The sequence below is a fragment of the Mobula hypostoma genome, chromosome X1, assembly GCF_963921235.1.
Source record: "Mobula hypostoma chromosome X1, sMobHyp1.1, whole genome shotgun sequence".
NCBI lineage: Eukaryota > Metazoa > Chordata > Chondrichthyes > Myliobatiformes > Myliobatidae > Mobula > Mobula hypostoma.
The window spans coordinates 31,671,830-31,687,996 of NC_086128.1; the positions used below are offsets into that span (position 1 = coordinate 31,671,830).

The following is a 16,167-nucleotide window of genomic DNA, read 5'->3' on the forward strand; positions in this document are numbered from 1 at the left end:
TAGTTGCGTGGAAACATGTAAAAATTATATCTCGATTTCAAGATATTTAATCCAAAACTCAATCAGATCTTGTGTCAAATTTCTATCGTACTTTGTTAACTGCTGAATTGATTGATATTTCTAGGTATCCCTTATGATGACAATTGTTGGATTAGCTCAGAACTTCATAGGCAGCAATAATATCAATCTTCTGCAGCCAATTGGTCAATTTGGTACGAGACTTAATGGTGGCAAAGATGCTGCAAGTCCTCGATACATTTTCACTATGCTCAGGTTTGTGCCTTCATAATATTTGCAGGTAGTAATTTGATCTGATTGATAATTGTATTTTTATTGAAGAGTAAATATATAGTTGATTAGCTGTGGCTGAACATAAATAGGGTATGGTAAGAATAGAGTGCATATTTGGAGTACTCAGAAGTTTTCTCAATCCTAAACAAGCCCGAAAATATTTGTTTCAGAAGGATGTCTTAGGAACACAGCCTGTGGATTTGAATCAAAGTACCAAAGGTATCTAATAACCAGAAAGAACATTTGTAGAGGAGTTTCTTAAAAAGGGCAATTTGGAAGTGGCCCAAATATGCTGGTTTTAAAATGCATATGTTGGACAAAATAGAGCCAGAAAAGCCTGCTTGGAGTAGGAAAAGCGCAGAACCAAGAATGCAATATATCATCCATCACAAAATGTTAATATATGATTGTCTATGACACCATGAGATTGGATCTCGCTTGGAACCATAGCAAAAAGAGGAGGGAAGCCAAGCTGAATGGTGTGAGGGTAGTTGTGGTGTCAAGACCACAGTGAATATCAAGGATAATGGCCTAGAAATTCATGGTCCTGTCCCTTGAAAATTCAGGGGCATTTAAGGCTCCAATAACTTTTATATTTGCAGTATTTTCTTTTGTGTGAATATAGTCAGCACAATTATTTTAGAGTATTTTTTTAGTGCATTTCATGAGGTGTAGTTAAAGATGACACTTTAGAGATTGAAATGTATTGTAAGTTGTCAAAATTATTTTTGTATTAATTTTCATGAATTGTGATTGTTTCCTTTAGTTCTTTGGCCCGGCTCTTGTACCCAGCCGTGGATGATAATCTCCTGAAGTATCTGTATGATGATAACCAGCAAGTGGAGCCAGAGTGGTACATCCCTATTATTCCTATGGTGCTCGTGAATGGTGCTGATGGTATTGGCACAGGATGGGCTTGCAAAATTCCCAATTATGATGCAAGAGAAATTGTTAATAATATCAGGCGTTTGCTGGATGGAGATGATCCAGTCCCTATGGTAGGGGAACAATTACTATTATCCTCTGCTCGTATCTGTATTTGTATACTGTTAGGAAGTTTATTGGAAATAATTTTGCAATTATTTTAAATGATAATTTAAGTTGACCAACAGAATTATTCTATAATAAGGGTAAACCATAAATCTTATTCTTACAGAGCACCCAAATGTAAATTCTTCTAATGCCTGTGTTGGATTGTTTCTCTCTAGCTTCCTAATTACAAGAACTTCAAAGGAACAATTTTTGAGTTGGGTGCCAATCAGTATATGATCAATGGTGAAATCTCGGTGTTGAATGCCACCACAGTAGAAATTTCAGAGCTACCTGTCAAGACCTGGACTCAGGTAATTTTTGTTGGTGCTTTATTGTTAAACTGTAGTATAAACTTTATGTGGAAATACCTGTATATGTTAAGGAGTATTTTATTTATTGAGATACATCATGGAATAGGACATTCAAGCTGCACCACCCTGCAGCCCAGATTTAACCCTAATCTAATCACGGGGCAATTAACAACCTAGCTGGTATGTCTTTGGACTGTGACGTACAGAGAATCCTTACAGAGGACGCTGGGATTAAACTCTGATGTCCCAAGCACTAATAGTGTCGTGCTAACTACTATACTACCATGGTGTCCCGATTACATTTTATTATCTGCTTTTTGTGTCATAGTCATACTTTATTGATCCCGGGGGAAATTGGTTTTCAAATGATTCATAGATTCTGCAACTGGTTTTTGGCTTGTGGACAACTAGGGAAGAGAGAAAATATTAAGACTTGATCTACAAGTCACTAATATTGGGAGTTTGGCATGTTTTGATCAAGGAATTGCAAAGGATTACTTTTTGTTTTTAATTGTGTGGGTTTATTTTTGTGTCTGTAGGTGTACAAAGAGCAAGTACTTGAACCAATGTTGAATGGAACAGACAAGACTCCATCATTGATCACTGACTATAAAGAGTATCACACTGATACTACTGTGCGTTTCATAATAACGATGACCGAACAGAAGCTGGCCGAAGCTGAGTTAGCAGGATTGCATAAAGTCTTCAAACTGAATGTCCCTCTTACATGCAACTCAATGGTAAAGTAATTTATAGTAAACTCGAGTATAATGCAAAATTGTATATGGATGCTTTCATGCTAGTGCCCATGCTTGTACACTAGATGGAGCTTCAGAATCTGCATCACTTTTTAAATATTTCAGGTTGCCCTTCTGTTCCTGTTGCTGCAGGCATGTCTCAATGTTAACTTGTCTAGATTGGGGCATTTGACCCAAGCTGACCTTGTTTAACTATACAGATGGGGTCGCGTGCAGGGCACACTATGCAGTTTTAATTGAAAGCCTGAAGAAAGGGACGTTGATTAGATTCTCGAGGTAAAGGGATTATTCGAAAGCGACTGTTTACTAGCGGAAACGTGCTGTTAAGTCATCTAATTTTAATTTGTAGCCTTTGTGGATTAGGAGGTGGGTTCCAATGCAGGCATTAGAAGAATAAGGTTTATGGTTTAGCTTTAATGTTATAGTACAAATCAGTTGATAGATTTAAATTATTATAAATTAAATAAAATAATTGCAAAATTCTTTCCAATAAATTTCTTAACAGTATACAAATGTAGACACAAGCTTCCTTTGCAAATTTATTTGCAAGATCCACCCAATATAATTACTGAGGACCAATAGTGTGGGAATTCTTATATCAGACAGGTAATATATTTGCCCACTTCAGGTGAGGAAATTGTAGTAAAGAGGCCTGGCTATTAGTGCTGTCTGGGACTGGGTTCCCAGATTTATTGACTGCACCATAATTTTATGTGATTTATACACATTACATCTTCTCTCCACTTTGAATCTGAAGGACAAGAAGCTGAAGACCAATACTTGTGGTATTAATGCTTTGAGGGGAAAATGAGCTTTGTTATGGGCTTAAATGGGGGAAGTCCTTTGGAAATAGGTGGATGGAAAATCTCTCTCAAAGTAGTTATTTTTCTAACAACAAACACATAATTGTTGCAGTAGGTTAGCACACCAGGCAGTCATAGCTGCAGTGATTGTTGGTCACTTAATTTTAGTTTTCTATTCTCTTTAGGTGTTATTTGATCATGTTGGTTGTCTGAAAAGGTATGAAAATGTACAAGAAATACTGAAAGAGTTCTTCGACTTAAGGTTGAAATATTATAATTTAAGAAAAGATTGGCTTGAGGGATTTTTGGGAGCAGAATATGGAAAACTAAGCAACCAAGCTCGTTTCATTTTGGAGAAAATTGAAGGCAAACTGATCATTGGTAAGTCTTAAATTGCCCACACCTTTACTTACAAGCAATATTTATTTTCATTTTGTCATTGGATATTTCAATAACCATGCTTAGATGAATTTCTGAAACCGGATTAATTTTAGTTTAAGTCCAGGAATATTTAAAAAGAATCTGAGAATAACTAGGAATCAACTTGGTGGCAGAATGTGCTTAGTTTAATGATGCTTTATGAAAGGCAAGATTTCAACACATTTCCTTTAGCATTATATTAGTCATTATGATAATGTTTAGATTTATTAAACATTGATGTCATTCATGAACATTACTGCCTTATTTGACTTCACTATATAAGTTTACACCTTTGTTACATTTGTGATGTGTCTGAAGGACATCCGATTGCTATCCATATAAACATTTTGTTGAAACCAAAATAGAACTGGGACAGAGTTCTCAGCAAAATCTAGCAGACATTTCTCTAACATGTGCACAACAATGATTTAGGTTCAGTTTGCACTAACAGTTCAGTATTCTGAGGCACGTGACAGGAACACGATTAGATAAATATTAATATTAAGACACAATGTGAACATTAGAATAGAAGCCTAAACTCAAGGTCAAAGACACAAGCTTTATAGACCATCTTGGAGGAGAGAATATAATGGGTATATCTTAGGAATCAGTCTAACACAGGTGAGGTGGAAATATAATTGGGAGAATAAATCATTTGAGCAAGAACTCGTTGATTAAGGAAAACCATTTTTAAACAAGCTATAGAGTTTTTGATGAGGTGATGCAAAGGATCAGTGAGAAATATGCATTTGATCGTGTTTGTGGAGTTTCAAAAGGCTGCTAGTAGGCTTTCCATCAAGATTGAAGCGCGTAGAATGAAAGGCATTCAAAAGGAAAATGGAAAAGTACTTTAAAGGATTTCTAGGACTGATCTGAGAGTGGTGAAAGGGGCTAAAAGGACTGACCTGGTATCAACCTGAAATGGACTCAGTGGATTGAATGGCCTTCCATGCTGCAAACCACTTCTGTTGGTATTTTATTTAAAATCTTATTTGTTTATTTATTTTGCTTCTTTATAGAAAACAAGCCAAAACGCGAATTGATTCAATTACTTCTTGATCGAGGTTACGATTCAGATCCCGTAAAAGGGTGGAAAGAATCTCAGGAAAAGGTGATAGAAGAGTAACAGGAGTTGTTTTGAACTGTTTGAACATTGATAATTTTAATTTTAATGTTTTTGTAATTATTCACAAGTAGAACTAAAGTTGAAACATAATCATTTACAATTGCTGTGAAACTTGTATTTGCATTGTTGTATTTCAGACAAAATTTGATGAAGGATATTGGGAGAGAAAGGAAAAGCCTAATTTTTTTTCTTCTTGAACATTATAAGAGGAAAGTGAGATGGTGAAATTTAGGAAAGGAGATCGAGCAAGGATTCCAGCAGTCGAGGCAATAACTGAAGAATTCAAAAATCCTTGAAGATTTCAGACTGCAGAATATTACGGGAACGCAGAAAAGCATGACTTGGAAAACCAGGCACCAATATTAAGCCAGCGAGTATAGGCAAATGATTTGGGGGGGGGGGGGCAGTGCAAGTTAGGATAGAGAGATCAGATATTCAAACTAACCTGAGGTTATAGGGAAAGCAAGATGTGAAAGGTGAATTGGGTCACATTAAGAGGTCAGTGAAGCTGTTACAAGATTTTAGCAGTGATAACCCAAGACAAAAATTGAGATGATATGGAGATGAATTGGGTGAAAGTATGGACAATGACAGTAAGAGATGGCTGCCCATCTTGGTGGCATCAACTAGTATGTCAAAGACAGTTAAGCCTGAACCTCTACCTTTATTTACTTGTTATATTTTTAGAAATGCTTTTACAGTACATTTTAATCGTGATGCAGAATTGATTGGACAATAAAAAAATCATTCAGATCAGTTAATATGTGTGTGTGTAAAGAATTCAGGAGTCCATATAGGGTATGTAACATTTATTTACAAAACTAGATTTCAATTCTTTGAAGATTAGTTTTTTTGAACTGATTATGCAGGTAAATAATACATTTTGTGGGAATTCAGTTGCTTTATAATGGTAGGTAGATAGTGATGCAGAATAATTCTGCAGCTCAGTGGTACCAAGCCCCAGGAGAACGCATAGTTTTGCTGATAACGGCTATAGTTTGAGGCTTTGCAGACCCAAAGAAAATGTCGAGAGAAGGAACTTGTGCATTTTCTTCCCAAATTCACAAGAATTTAGAAATGTAAATTTGTGTTTTTTTTAAGCCATTATTTGCAAAGTTTAAGGTAGCAGTTTCTAACTTCAGCTAGGTTTGAGGGAAATCCTTCACTTTTTAAAAATGTTGTATCTTAAATGTAACCAGGGCTGCCTAGCTTATTTCTGGAATAATAAATTTTAATTGCTTGTTGACAGGGGCAAGAATCTGAGCTGGAAGATACAGAAGAGGAGGAAGAAGCAACCACTTCTGGTCCAGATTTCAATTATCTTTTGAATATGCCCATGTGGTATCTGACAAAAGAAAAGAAAGATGAATTGCTCAAGCAGAGAGATGTCAAAGTAGGTTTCTACAGGTTCAAGGGGCTTGATACCAAATATTAATATGAAATTTTGTATTTGGAAATTATATTGTCTCAAATCAGGTGTTTTCAAACTTTCAGCTACTATGAGACTTCTGCATTTGTTTCTAATTTTTATTGGTTTTAAATATACTGTATATAAACTTGTGAAACCATTTATCTTAAATTGGCAGGAAGCATGAATGCACTTTTAGCTAAATTGGGGAAAGATGGGTAAGAAGGTATTGAGCCTTTTGCAATGATGGTTTCCAGTAGGGAAAGATAGGATCACTAATATGGTATTAGTTTTGGGAGTTGGGGTTAGTGCTGTCTGAATTTGATGTAATGCTTTGTTTGAAATTCTGATTTATTTTCTTTAGGAGAGGGAATTAAAAGGTCTGAAAAAGAAAAGCCCTGAAAATTTGTGGAAGGAAGATCTGGCAGCTTTTATTGAGGAGCTTGAGGTAATTGTTTTTGATTGGTGATGTATGGTTTATTTTGGTGTTTGAGATTACCTTGTAATTTTTCTCAGGCCTGCTTTTGTTTTGAGGCATACTAATATAGACATAACACAATTTCAACTGACCTTCACTGCACTGCTTGAAGTTCATGATTGCAGCCTGTCCAATCAGCTGTCTACAAGCCAAGCCTCCAGCCTCTTAGGTGATTTCCTTCACATTCTGTGCCTGAGGCCGATACTCATTGATGTCTTTGATATGGACGCCAAGGTAGAGTAACGGTTAACGCAATGCTATTATAGTTTAGGACGTTCCGAAGTTCAGAGTTCAACTCCAGTGCTTTTCTGTAAGGAGTCTCTGTACATCCACCCTGTGGAATGTGTGGGTTTTCTCCAGGTGCTCCAGTTTCCTCCCAAAGTCCAAAGACCTACCGGGTAGGTTAATTGGTCATTATAAATTGTCCCATAAATAGGTTGAGGTTAATTGGGGTCATGGGTTTACTGGGGCAGCATGGGTCGAAGGGCCAGAAGGACCTAATCTGAGATGTATCGATAAACAGATGCACCCTTCTCTTACTAAACTTCATATCTTTATGGTGTCATTTGAAGAACCTTTGAGGATTCCCTCATTTTTACAGAAATAGACTCCATAATCAATATTGCAATATCATCTCTTTTACATTTCCCTACCCTCCAATGTGCCTAAAGTTTTGATGACCAGGGATGTTGTGTTGCAAGTTCTGCCCTTGTATTCATGACTGTTTGATAGCAACACTAATCAAAATATTATGTTCCCACATACTCATCAATTCTGACTTGTTCTGTACATTAAAATAGATAATTTAGCTTTACATTTTCATCCATGTACTCTTCAGTTAACTGGACTTGGTGAGTTCTCCTTTTGTATTTCCCCCATCCCCAAACAGTACAAAAGCTGTATCTCTCATTCCTCTGCCATCTTGGTTTAAACTGTCCCCAAAAGTTTCCTTGACTGCTTCGCTTCCTCTGTCACCCATTCCTCTTTTGGCCACCAGTCTGACTCATACCAGTGGGTCACTGTTCAGTGGCCATTGTTCAGAAGTTCTCATATTGTAGGTCTTTCTCATCAAAGTCCTGTCACTTGCCCAAACCCACACTCTTGAGATAAACCCTGTAGCATCCAACAAGCTAGCATTGAAACCTTTCATCAAATAAGTTCACATAACATTGCTTGTCTGTCTTTTCACTGAAGAGATCTGTTTTAACTTTTCAAAACGATCTGTTTCCATTCAGCGTGTGGAGATGCAGGAGAAAGAAAATGAGATGGCTCACATTGGTAAGGCTGTTAAAGGAAAAGCTGGTAAGGGTAAAGTAAGAAAGCTGCAGTTGGAGGAAACCATGCCATCTCCCCAAGGCAGAAGGATTGTCCCTAGAGTTACTACTGCCATGAAGACAGAGGCCAGCAAAAAGGTTATCAAGAAAAAAGGAAAGGTGAGCACACACATTTGTAGTGCCATAGTTTAAGGTAAAGTTTAACTTTTTAACTTGTAGTTAAGGGATTCAAAAATGTAAGTGCATTACCATAAACACAGTTACTATTATAAATGGGCCCTGGTGCTGACAACATTGTACCAAAAGACATGAAATTTGTATATAGTATGAATACTACATGTTTTACCAGTATTAATTACCACATTAAGTATATGTAAAGATTGTCACTGAAATAGCCCACTTAAATTCTGACCTTGATTCTGTTCTTCCATATGCATTGATTACGACAATGTACTAATGCTACTCTGACCTTTATTCAACTTATAAAAATCAGTGAGAGCTGTAAAGGGTAAACTATAAAATACAAAATGTTGTGATATGAATGCAGTGAATTGAATTCACTTTATTACTTACATCCTTCATATACATGAGGAGTAAAAATCTTTAAATTGTATCTCCGTCTAAATGTTCAAAGTGCAATTTATAGTGACTTATAATAATTTATAATAAATAGTCTATACAGCAATATAACAGGAAGAGTTGTGTCAGCATGAATTAATCAGTCTGATGGCCTGGTGGAAGAAGTGTCCCAGAACCTGTTGGTCCTGGCTTTTATGCTGCAGTGCTGCTTCCTGGATGGTGGCGTAGTGGCATTAGCGCCGGACTTCGGAGCAAAGGGCTCCCGAGTTCAAATCCAGCTGGCTCCTTTGCACGCTTTCCATCTGTGCTGGGTTGAGTGTTTTCTTGATACCGCTGTGTCAGGGTGATAACTTCTTCTCTGTAGGCTGCCTTGTTATTTTTTGAGATGAGATAAATCTATGTCGTATCATCAGCAAATTTAATTAGCAGATTGGAGCTGTGTGTGGTGACACAATCATGGGTATACAGGGAGTAAAGGAGGGGGCTTAGGACAGAGCCATGAGTGCAATTATTTTATCCTCCATTATGATGTGCTAGTTAAATATAATTATTCATGTATTTCAAAATTAAAATTCTGGAGCAATAGGAAGCTTGATGCTTCATACTACTTTATACTTTATTGTCGCCAAGCAATTGGTACTAGAGCATATAATCATCAAGCGATATTTGATTCTGCGCTTCACACTCCCTGGATTACAAATATTAAATATTAAAAATAGGTAAAATTAGTAAATATTAAAAATTTAAATTATAAATCATAAATAGAAAAATGGGAAGTAAGGTAGTGCAAAAAAACCGAGAGGCAGGTCCGGATATTTGGAGGGTATGGCCCAGATCCAGGTCAGGATCTGTTCAGCAGTCTTATCACAGTTGGAAAGAAGCTGTTCCCAAATCTGGCCGTATGAGTCTTCAAGCTCCTGAACCTTCTCCCGGAGGGAAGAGGGACGAAAAGTGTGTTGGCTGGGTGGGTCATGTCCTTGATTATCCTGGCAGCACTGCTCTGACAGTGTGTGGTGTAAAGTGAATCCACGGACGGAAGATTGGTTTGTGTGATGTGCTGCGCCATGTTCACAATCTTCAGCTTCTTCCGGTCTTGGACAGGACAACTTCTATACCAGGTTGTGATGCACCCTAGAAGAATGCTTTCTACGGTGCATCTATAAAAATTACTGAGAGTTTTAGGGGACAGGCCAAATTTCTTTAGTTTTCTCAGGAAGTAAAGGCGCTGGTGGGCCTTCTTGGCAGTGAACTCTCCTTGGTTAGACCAAGTCAGGCGATTTGTGATATTGACCCCGAGGAACTTAAAGCTTTTGAGCTGTTCCACTTGCGCACCACCGATGTAAATTGGGTTGTGCGGTCCGCTACTCCTTCTGAAGTCAACAACCAATTCTTTCGTCTTGCTGACGTTGAGGGATAGGTTATTGTCTTCGCACCTTGCCACCAGGTTCTTAATTTCCTCTCTGTACTCAAACTCATCATTACCCAAGACACGGCCTACAATTGTTGTGTCATCATATTGAGTTTGAACTTTTCATTTGAACCCAAGGAGGTGCTCACTGCTTGTAATTCAGACTGTCTTATTTGTATGTACGGTATATTAAATGTCTTGTTTCATCAGTTGCAGTTATATATGTGTGTTGCTAAACTAACCTTGCAGACCATAGTGGAGAATGATTCAAAATTCCACTTGGCCTTGGATACATTATTTTATGGAACTGGAGTATAATGTTCTTTCGTGACAGTTATTTCTCAAGACTGTTAAAAATTTCAGTATCTGTTTTTTAAACTTTGCTTCACAGGGTGAAACAGATTCGCTTGCTGTTAAGATGAGATTTGATGATAAAGAAGAAGATTCTCTTGAACATGCAAGCCTTGCAGATAGACTGATTAAAAAAGCACAAGCAGGTATGTTTCTCACGTTATTTGATCAACATTATAGGTATCCGTTAGTCTCATGAAACCATGGATTTGCGCCTTGAAAGGTTTCCAGGGCACAGGCCTGGGCAAGGTTGTATGGAAGACCAGCAGTTGCCCATGCTGCAAGTCTCCCCTCTCCACGCCACCAATGTTGTCCACGGGAAGGGCATTAGGACCCATACAGCTTGGCATCGGTGTCGTCGCAGAGCAATGTGTGGTTAAGTGCCTTGCTCAAGGATGCACACGCTGCCTCAGCCAAGGCTCGAACTAGCAACCTTCAGATCACTAGACTGACGCCTTAACTACTTGGCCACACGCCAACACAACATTAATCAAACTTAAAGAACTACTTTTGCTACACTCAGATGAAAATGGTTGCAGACTTGTTTTCTGTCACTCTACTGAGTCCTGTGTATTCCTTATTCAGAAATTGGGGAAAGAGTGATTCCATGATTGTGCAAAATTATAAAGGAGTTGTAAAGCTGTGATGTGTTGCAGCAGATTTTTTTAATAAAGAGACTAATGTTTCCATGGTGGAACTTGAATTTGTGTTACAGTGACTGATCTCCATTACAGTTGGTAGAGTAACTTAGCCACACCTATGATGGGAACAAATTTTTTGACCTATCCAATGTATTTTCCATTTTAGTTTGCACATGAATGCTGGCTTAGTTTCTGTTGTCCCCTCCCATTTGCTTTGTTCTTTACTTAATTTTGTTAAATGTTTGAGGTGTTCGCCACTTCTCAATCAGCAGCTTTCATGATAGTTTGCAAAAGATTCTGTGTGAGCGAAGTGTTTCTCCTCTGATTAAAATTAAAACATTTTAGGTATTGAGTGACTCTAGTGCAACTTATTTTGGCTGTAATTTTCCTTATTATTTCTGTAACATGCATTACTTTTGTATCTTTTACATGCCACTTGTGTACCTGAAATTAAAATACTTTTTATGACATTACACATTTTTTGCCTATATGAAATATGATTGTTTCTTGTTGGCTTAGCATTATTCAAATGTAATCAGTCACTACCTGGGATAATCAGCCATGTGCTCCTGATGGGATTTCATTGAATAGTCTCTCTTCCTTGCTTAGGGCCCAAGACTATGCTAATGGCGCAGAAGCAGACAAAACTTCAGTTTAAACCTCTTGAACAAAAGAAAAAGAACCCTTGGTCTGATTCCGAGTCAGAATCAGACATTGATTTGGAAACTGTTGATCTTCCTCCCAGAAAAAAACCACAAAGGGCAACAGGTAGAGTCTTTGAATTTGTATTCATGCTAGATATTTCAAATTCATAAGAGGACAGCATTTTAAAGATTGGTATTAATGGTAAATACTGGTTTATCGATACAGTCGGCCCTCTGTATCCGCTGATTCAACCAACTGCGGATCAAAAATACTGTACAAGTATCCCCCATTATCCAAAAGTAGAGCGTTCCTATGAAAGCTTTCGTAAGCCGAAATGGCGTAAAATGAAGAAGCAATTACCATTAATTTATATGGGAAAAATTTGTGAACGTTCCCAGACCCAAAAAATAACCTACCAAATCATACCAAATAACACACAAAACCTAAAATAACACTAACATATAGTAAAAGCAGGAATATGCTACTAGCAGAACCAATAGTAACATCGGCAGCTTTCAAGATTCTTTCTCTCTGCTTGTAAATAGTACGAATGGTGGACTCGGGCAAGTTCAACGCACGCACAATGTTTTTATTTCGTTTACCACGATCAAAACGCTTAATTATGTCCAGTTTTACACTAAGCATAACACCCTTACAAGCTCTCTTAGGCTTTTATATAAGGGACTTTAGCATCCATGAATTTTGGTATCCGCGGGGGGTCCCGGAACCAATCCCCCGCAGATACGGAGGGTCGACTGTACTAAAATGTCAAAGATTGCTATAATATTTCAGCTAGGAAGAATGGCATGAGGCATGCAGATCAAGTGATTGTAGGGTAGTAATATATTTACTGATGAAATGCAAAGAAACCCGGAAGAGTGAAATTGAGCTGTTTTCTTTTTCCTCAGTGATATTTGCCATAAAATGCATTTCAATTAGAATTGAATGGATATTTTGTCACATTGGCTATCAAGTAAGGTAACTAAAGTGCTTAGTGATTAAATTTTTGTGGAAATATGGCAGCTGCGGAGTGTTACTGACAACCTTGGAACCATATAGTCTGCTAATTCCTTCAATGAAGGTGAAAATTGACTAAAAGATATCTTGCAGATCTTTCAAATGTTGAGCAACTCGCCTTGTATCTCTAGTATTTCCCTTTATCGAACAATTCCATTATTTAATTCTTCAGTAGTCATATCAAAATGAACTGTTTTAAGTTTTTTTATTTTTTAAAGGTAAAAAATAATTCTCAATAAAATATCTTTAAAGAATAATAGTATAGAGTTGACAATTATGAATGTATGTGTTTTTAATCTGCATTAGTGCACAGTGAAGCAAAGTCACTGACAAGTACCATTGACAGCCTTTAATTCCTTGTTTCTTATCTGTTATACATATTTTTCAGTTAAAAGATAATTGGGTAATCTAAATAGAAATACAAGTTGTATCTAAAAGGCACTGTAAGCTTTTCTTATCAAAATCATGCTTATTGCTGCAGCTCATTCCTTTCAAAGGTCTTAAACTGTGGCATATTCCATATCAAATTACTTTTTCTGTGGTTTAGATTTGTAATCTTAACATAATTACTTTTAAACATTGGCATCCTGCACTATGGTTTTTAACAATTCAGTTTCAAATTCTGAACTTCAAAGCTTGTATCACTGTCAAGTATTCGTATCTTTGATTCTTTCCAGACTTGTGATATTTTATTTTCATTTTCCTACCAGCTTCAAAGGTGAAGTATGTGCTTTCATCAGAAGATGATGATGATGTTGGAATGAGCAGTGAGAGCGATGATGAATTTCATATTTCTGACAGTGACTCGGAGTTTCCAGCTCCAAAAGCAAAGCATCCCTCTAAGTAGGTGTAAAATTAAATTTTAGAAGTTGGTGGACTTGATACCTAGGGACTAGAAATCCCTTTTTTATGTATTATTATGTGGTAACTATAATCTCTGTTGCATACAGGAAAGTTCAGTCAAAGGCTTTGGTTAAAACTGTTCCCCGTGCAAATGAATTTTTGCAATCTACAAAATCATCTTCCAAAGCATGTAAGTTTTTTCATGTTAAAGCATTTATTTTGATGAAAGGTTTGAAGCATTATAAATGCTTCAGTGGTTATATTTCCAAATGTGTAAAAGAATCATACATAACATAGGACATTTGATCTTAAAACTGAGGTATAAAATTGCTTATTGAATTGCAAAACAGTCTGAATAGTTTACATAACGTGAGATATGGTAGCAAGATAACACCATTCAACCTTATGCTTTCGATCTCATTCAAAATCATAGCTGGTCTTTTACATTAGTGCCACTTACCTCGATTCCTTCTAAATCTAAAATTCTGATCTTTTCTGTACTTATACTCAGCCATTGGGAGCGTATGGTCCTCTTTGGTAGTAAATTCCAAAGATTTGCCAAGCTTTGGATGAAGAGATTGTTTTTCATCTTTGCCCTGTATTGCTGACCCCTGTTTAACGAACAGGAAAGCAATACATTGTGTTATAAAAGATATTTCTTGATAAATTGGGCTCTTATGATTGACACTCTTGTGGTGAAATAGCAATGACATTTGGCACATAATACTGCTAAAACAGAATAAGGAAACAAAGTGGTAAAGGATGGGGAAAAATTAATTGCAGAAACATTGGCTTAATGTTGAAGTTATTGCACTTATAGAGTGTCTGCATTTCGATAAAAGCAAATTCAACTACTGTGGCACAGGATGCCAGTAAGACTGCCTGTGGGGGTGGGTAAGTTTTTTTAAGTGTACATGTATTGTATCTGATGTATTGTTAATTTCTCATTACATTTAGTTGTAAACTCTTGAGTATTCAGATGAATACCATGTACTTGTTTTTGTTGCCACTGATTTTATAAAAGTTGAACGTTGCACTGCAGATTGGTAAGTACTTGGTTCCTTGATTCCTTGCAATGGCATTCCTTGGGTTCATCAATGGGATAATCATTTCATCTACCCTCAGGACGACATATTGACTTAGTAATGAGCACAAGGTGTTTCATAGAATAAGTAGAACCAGGAAATTTAAAAGTTCATAATGAAGCAATATTAACTTCAAACTGCGATATAAGTGTATTAGACTATAAGATATAGGAGCATAATGTTCGGCACAACATTGTGTATTGTGCTGTAGGTTTTCTGTGTATCTAGAATTAGGCCATTTGGCCCATTGAGTCTGCTCTGCCATTACATCATGGCAGATCCATTTTCCCCCTCAGTCCCAGTCTTCTGCCTTCTCCCCATATCCTCACGTGCCCTGACTAATCAAGAATCAATCAACCTCTGCATTAAATATACCCAATGACTTGGCCTCCATAGCTGCCTTGGTAATGAATTCCACAGATTCACTACTCTGGCTAAAGAAATTCCTCCTCATCTCCATTCTAAAAGGATGCCCCTCTATTTTGAGGCTGTGTCCTTTGTGTTTAGACTCTTTCTTCCCCCCCCCCAAACCATAGGAAACATCCTCTCCACCTCCGCTGTATCGAGGTATTTCAACATTCATTAGGTTTCAATGAAGTCACCTCTCATCTTCTAAATTCCAGTGAGTAGAGGCCCAGAACTATCGAATGCTCCTCGTATGTCATTCCCAGAATCCCTTTTTGTGAACCTCCTTTGAACCCTCTTCAATGTCAGCACATCCTTAGATAAGGGGCCCAAACTGCTCACAATACTCGGTGAGGCCTCACCAGTGCTTAATAAAGCCTCAACATTACATCCTTGTGTTTATATTATAGTCCTCTCAAAATGAATGATAGCATCGCATTTGCCTTCATCATCATTGACTCAACCTGCAAATTAACCTTTATAGAATCCTGCAGGAGGGCTCCCAAGTCCCTTTGCACCTCAGTTTTTTAATTTTCTCTCCATTTGGAAAACAGTCTACCCTTTTATTTCGTCTGCCATGAACATACTCTTCGCCCATTCTCCTAATCTAAGTCCTTCTGTAACCTCTCTACTTCCTCAAAACTACCTGCTCATTCACCTATCTTCATATCATCCGCAAACTTGGCCACAAAGCCATCCATCCTGTTGTCTAAGTCATTGACATATAACATAAAAAGAAATGGTCCCAACACAGACCCCTGTGGAACACTAGTCACTGGCGTCCAACCAGAAAAGGCTTTCTTTAATCCCACTCTTTGCCTCCTGGGTATTGGTTTATATAGACTTTAGAATATACAGTACAGTATATGTATATAATGTACAGTACAGCACAGCAACAGAAGCAAATCAAAAATACACAAACACTAATCCCCCCACCTACACAATATCCATATCCTTCATTTTCCTTACATCCATGTGCCTATCTAAACATCTCTTAAAAGCCTCTAATATATTTGCCTCTATCACCATACCAAACAGTGCATTCCAGGCATCCATGACTGAGTAAGAAAACTTAACACCCACATTCCTCCTGAACCTACACCCTCTCACCTTCAATGCATGCCCTATGGTATTAGATACATCAGTCCAGGGAAACAGATGCTCTGTCTACTCAATCTATGCCTCTCATAATCTTGTAAACATTATCAGTTCTCCCCTGAGCCTCCAGCACTCCAGAGGAAAGAATCGAAGTTTATCCAGCCTGTCATGATAGCATGTGCCCTCTAAACCAG

At 37.4% G+C, this 16,167-nt stretch overlaps 1 protein-coding gene across 1 annotated transcript in view; it reads left to right on the top strand.

Moving 5' to 3' along the window:
* top2a (DNA topoisomerase II alpha) overlaps positions 1-16,167 on the top strand; it is a 50,031-nt gene that overhangs the window by 23,148 nt on the left and 10,716 nt on the right. The window contains exons 20-32 of the mRNA XM_063037974.1: positions 125-273; positions 1,058-1,289; positions 1,500-1,634; positions 2,174-2,374; positions 3,381-3,576; positions 4,635-4,726; positions 5,991-6,134; positions 6,514-6,597; positions 7,863-8,060; positions 10,280-10,385; positions 11,490-11,648; positions 13,253-13,385; positions 13,493-13,575. Coding sequence (XP_062894044.1) covers positions 125-273; positions 1,058-1,289; positions 1,500-1,634; positions 2,174-2,374; positions 3,381-3,576; positions 4,635-4,726; positions 5,991-6,134; positions 6,514-6,597; positions 7,863-8,060; positions 10,280-10,385; positions 11,490-11,648; positions 13,253-13,385; positions 13,493-13,575 — 1,912 coding nt within the window. The remainder of the gene's footprint in view (positions 1-124; positions 274-1,057; positions 1,290-1,499; positions 1,635-2,173; positions 2,375-3,380; positions 3,577-4,634; positions 4,727-5,990; positions 6,135-6,513; positions 6,598-7,862; positions 8,061-10,279; positions 10,386-11,489; positions 11,649-13,252; positions 13,386-13,492; positions 13,576-16,167) is intronic.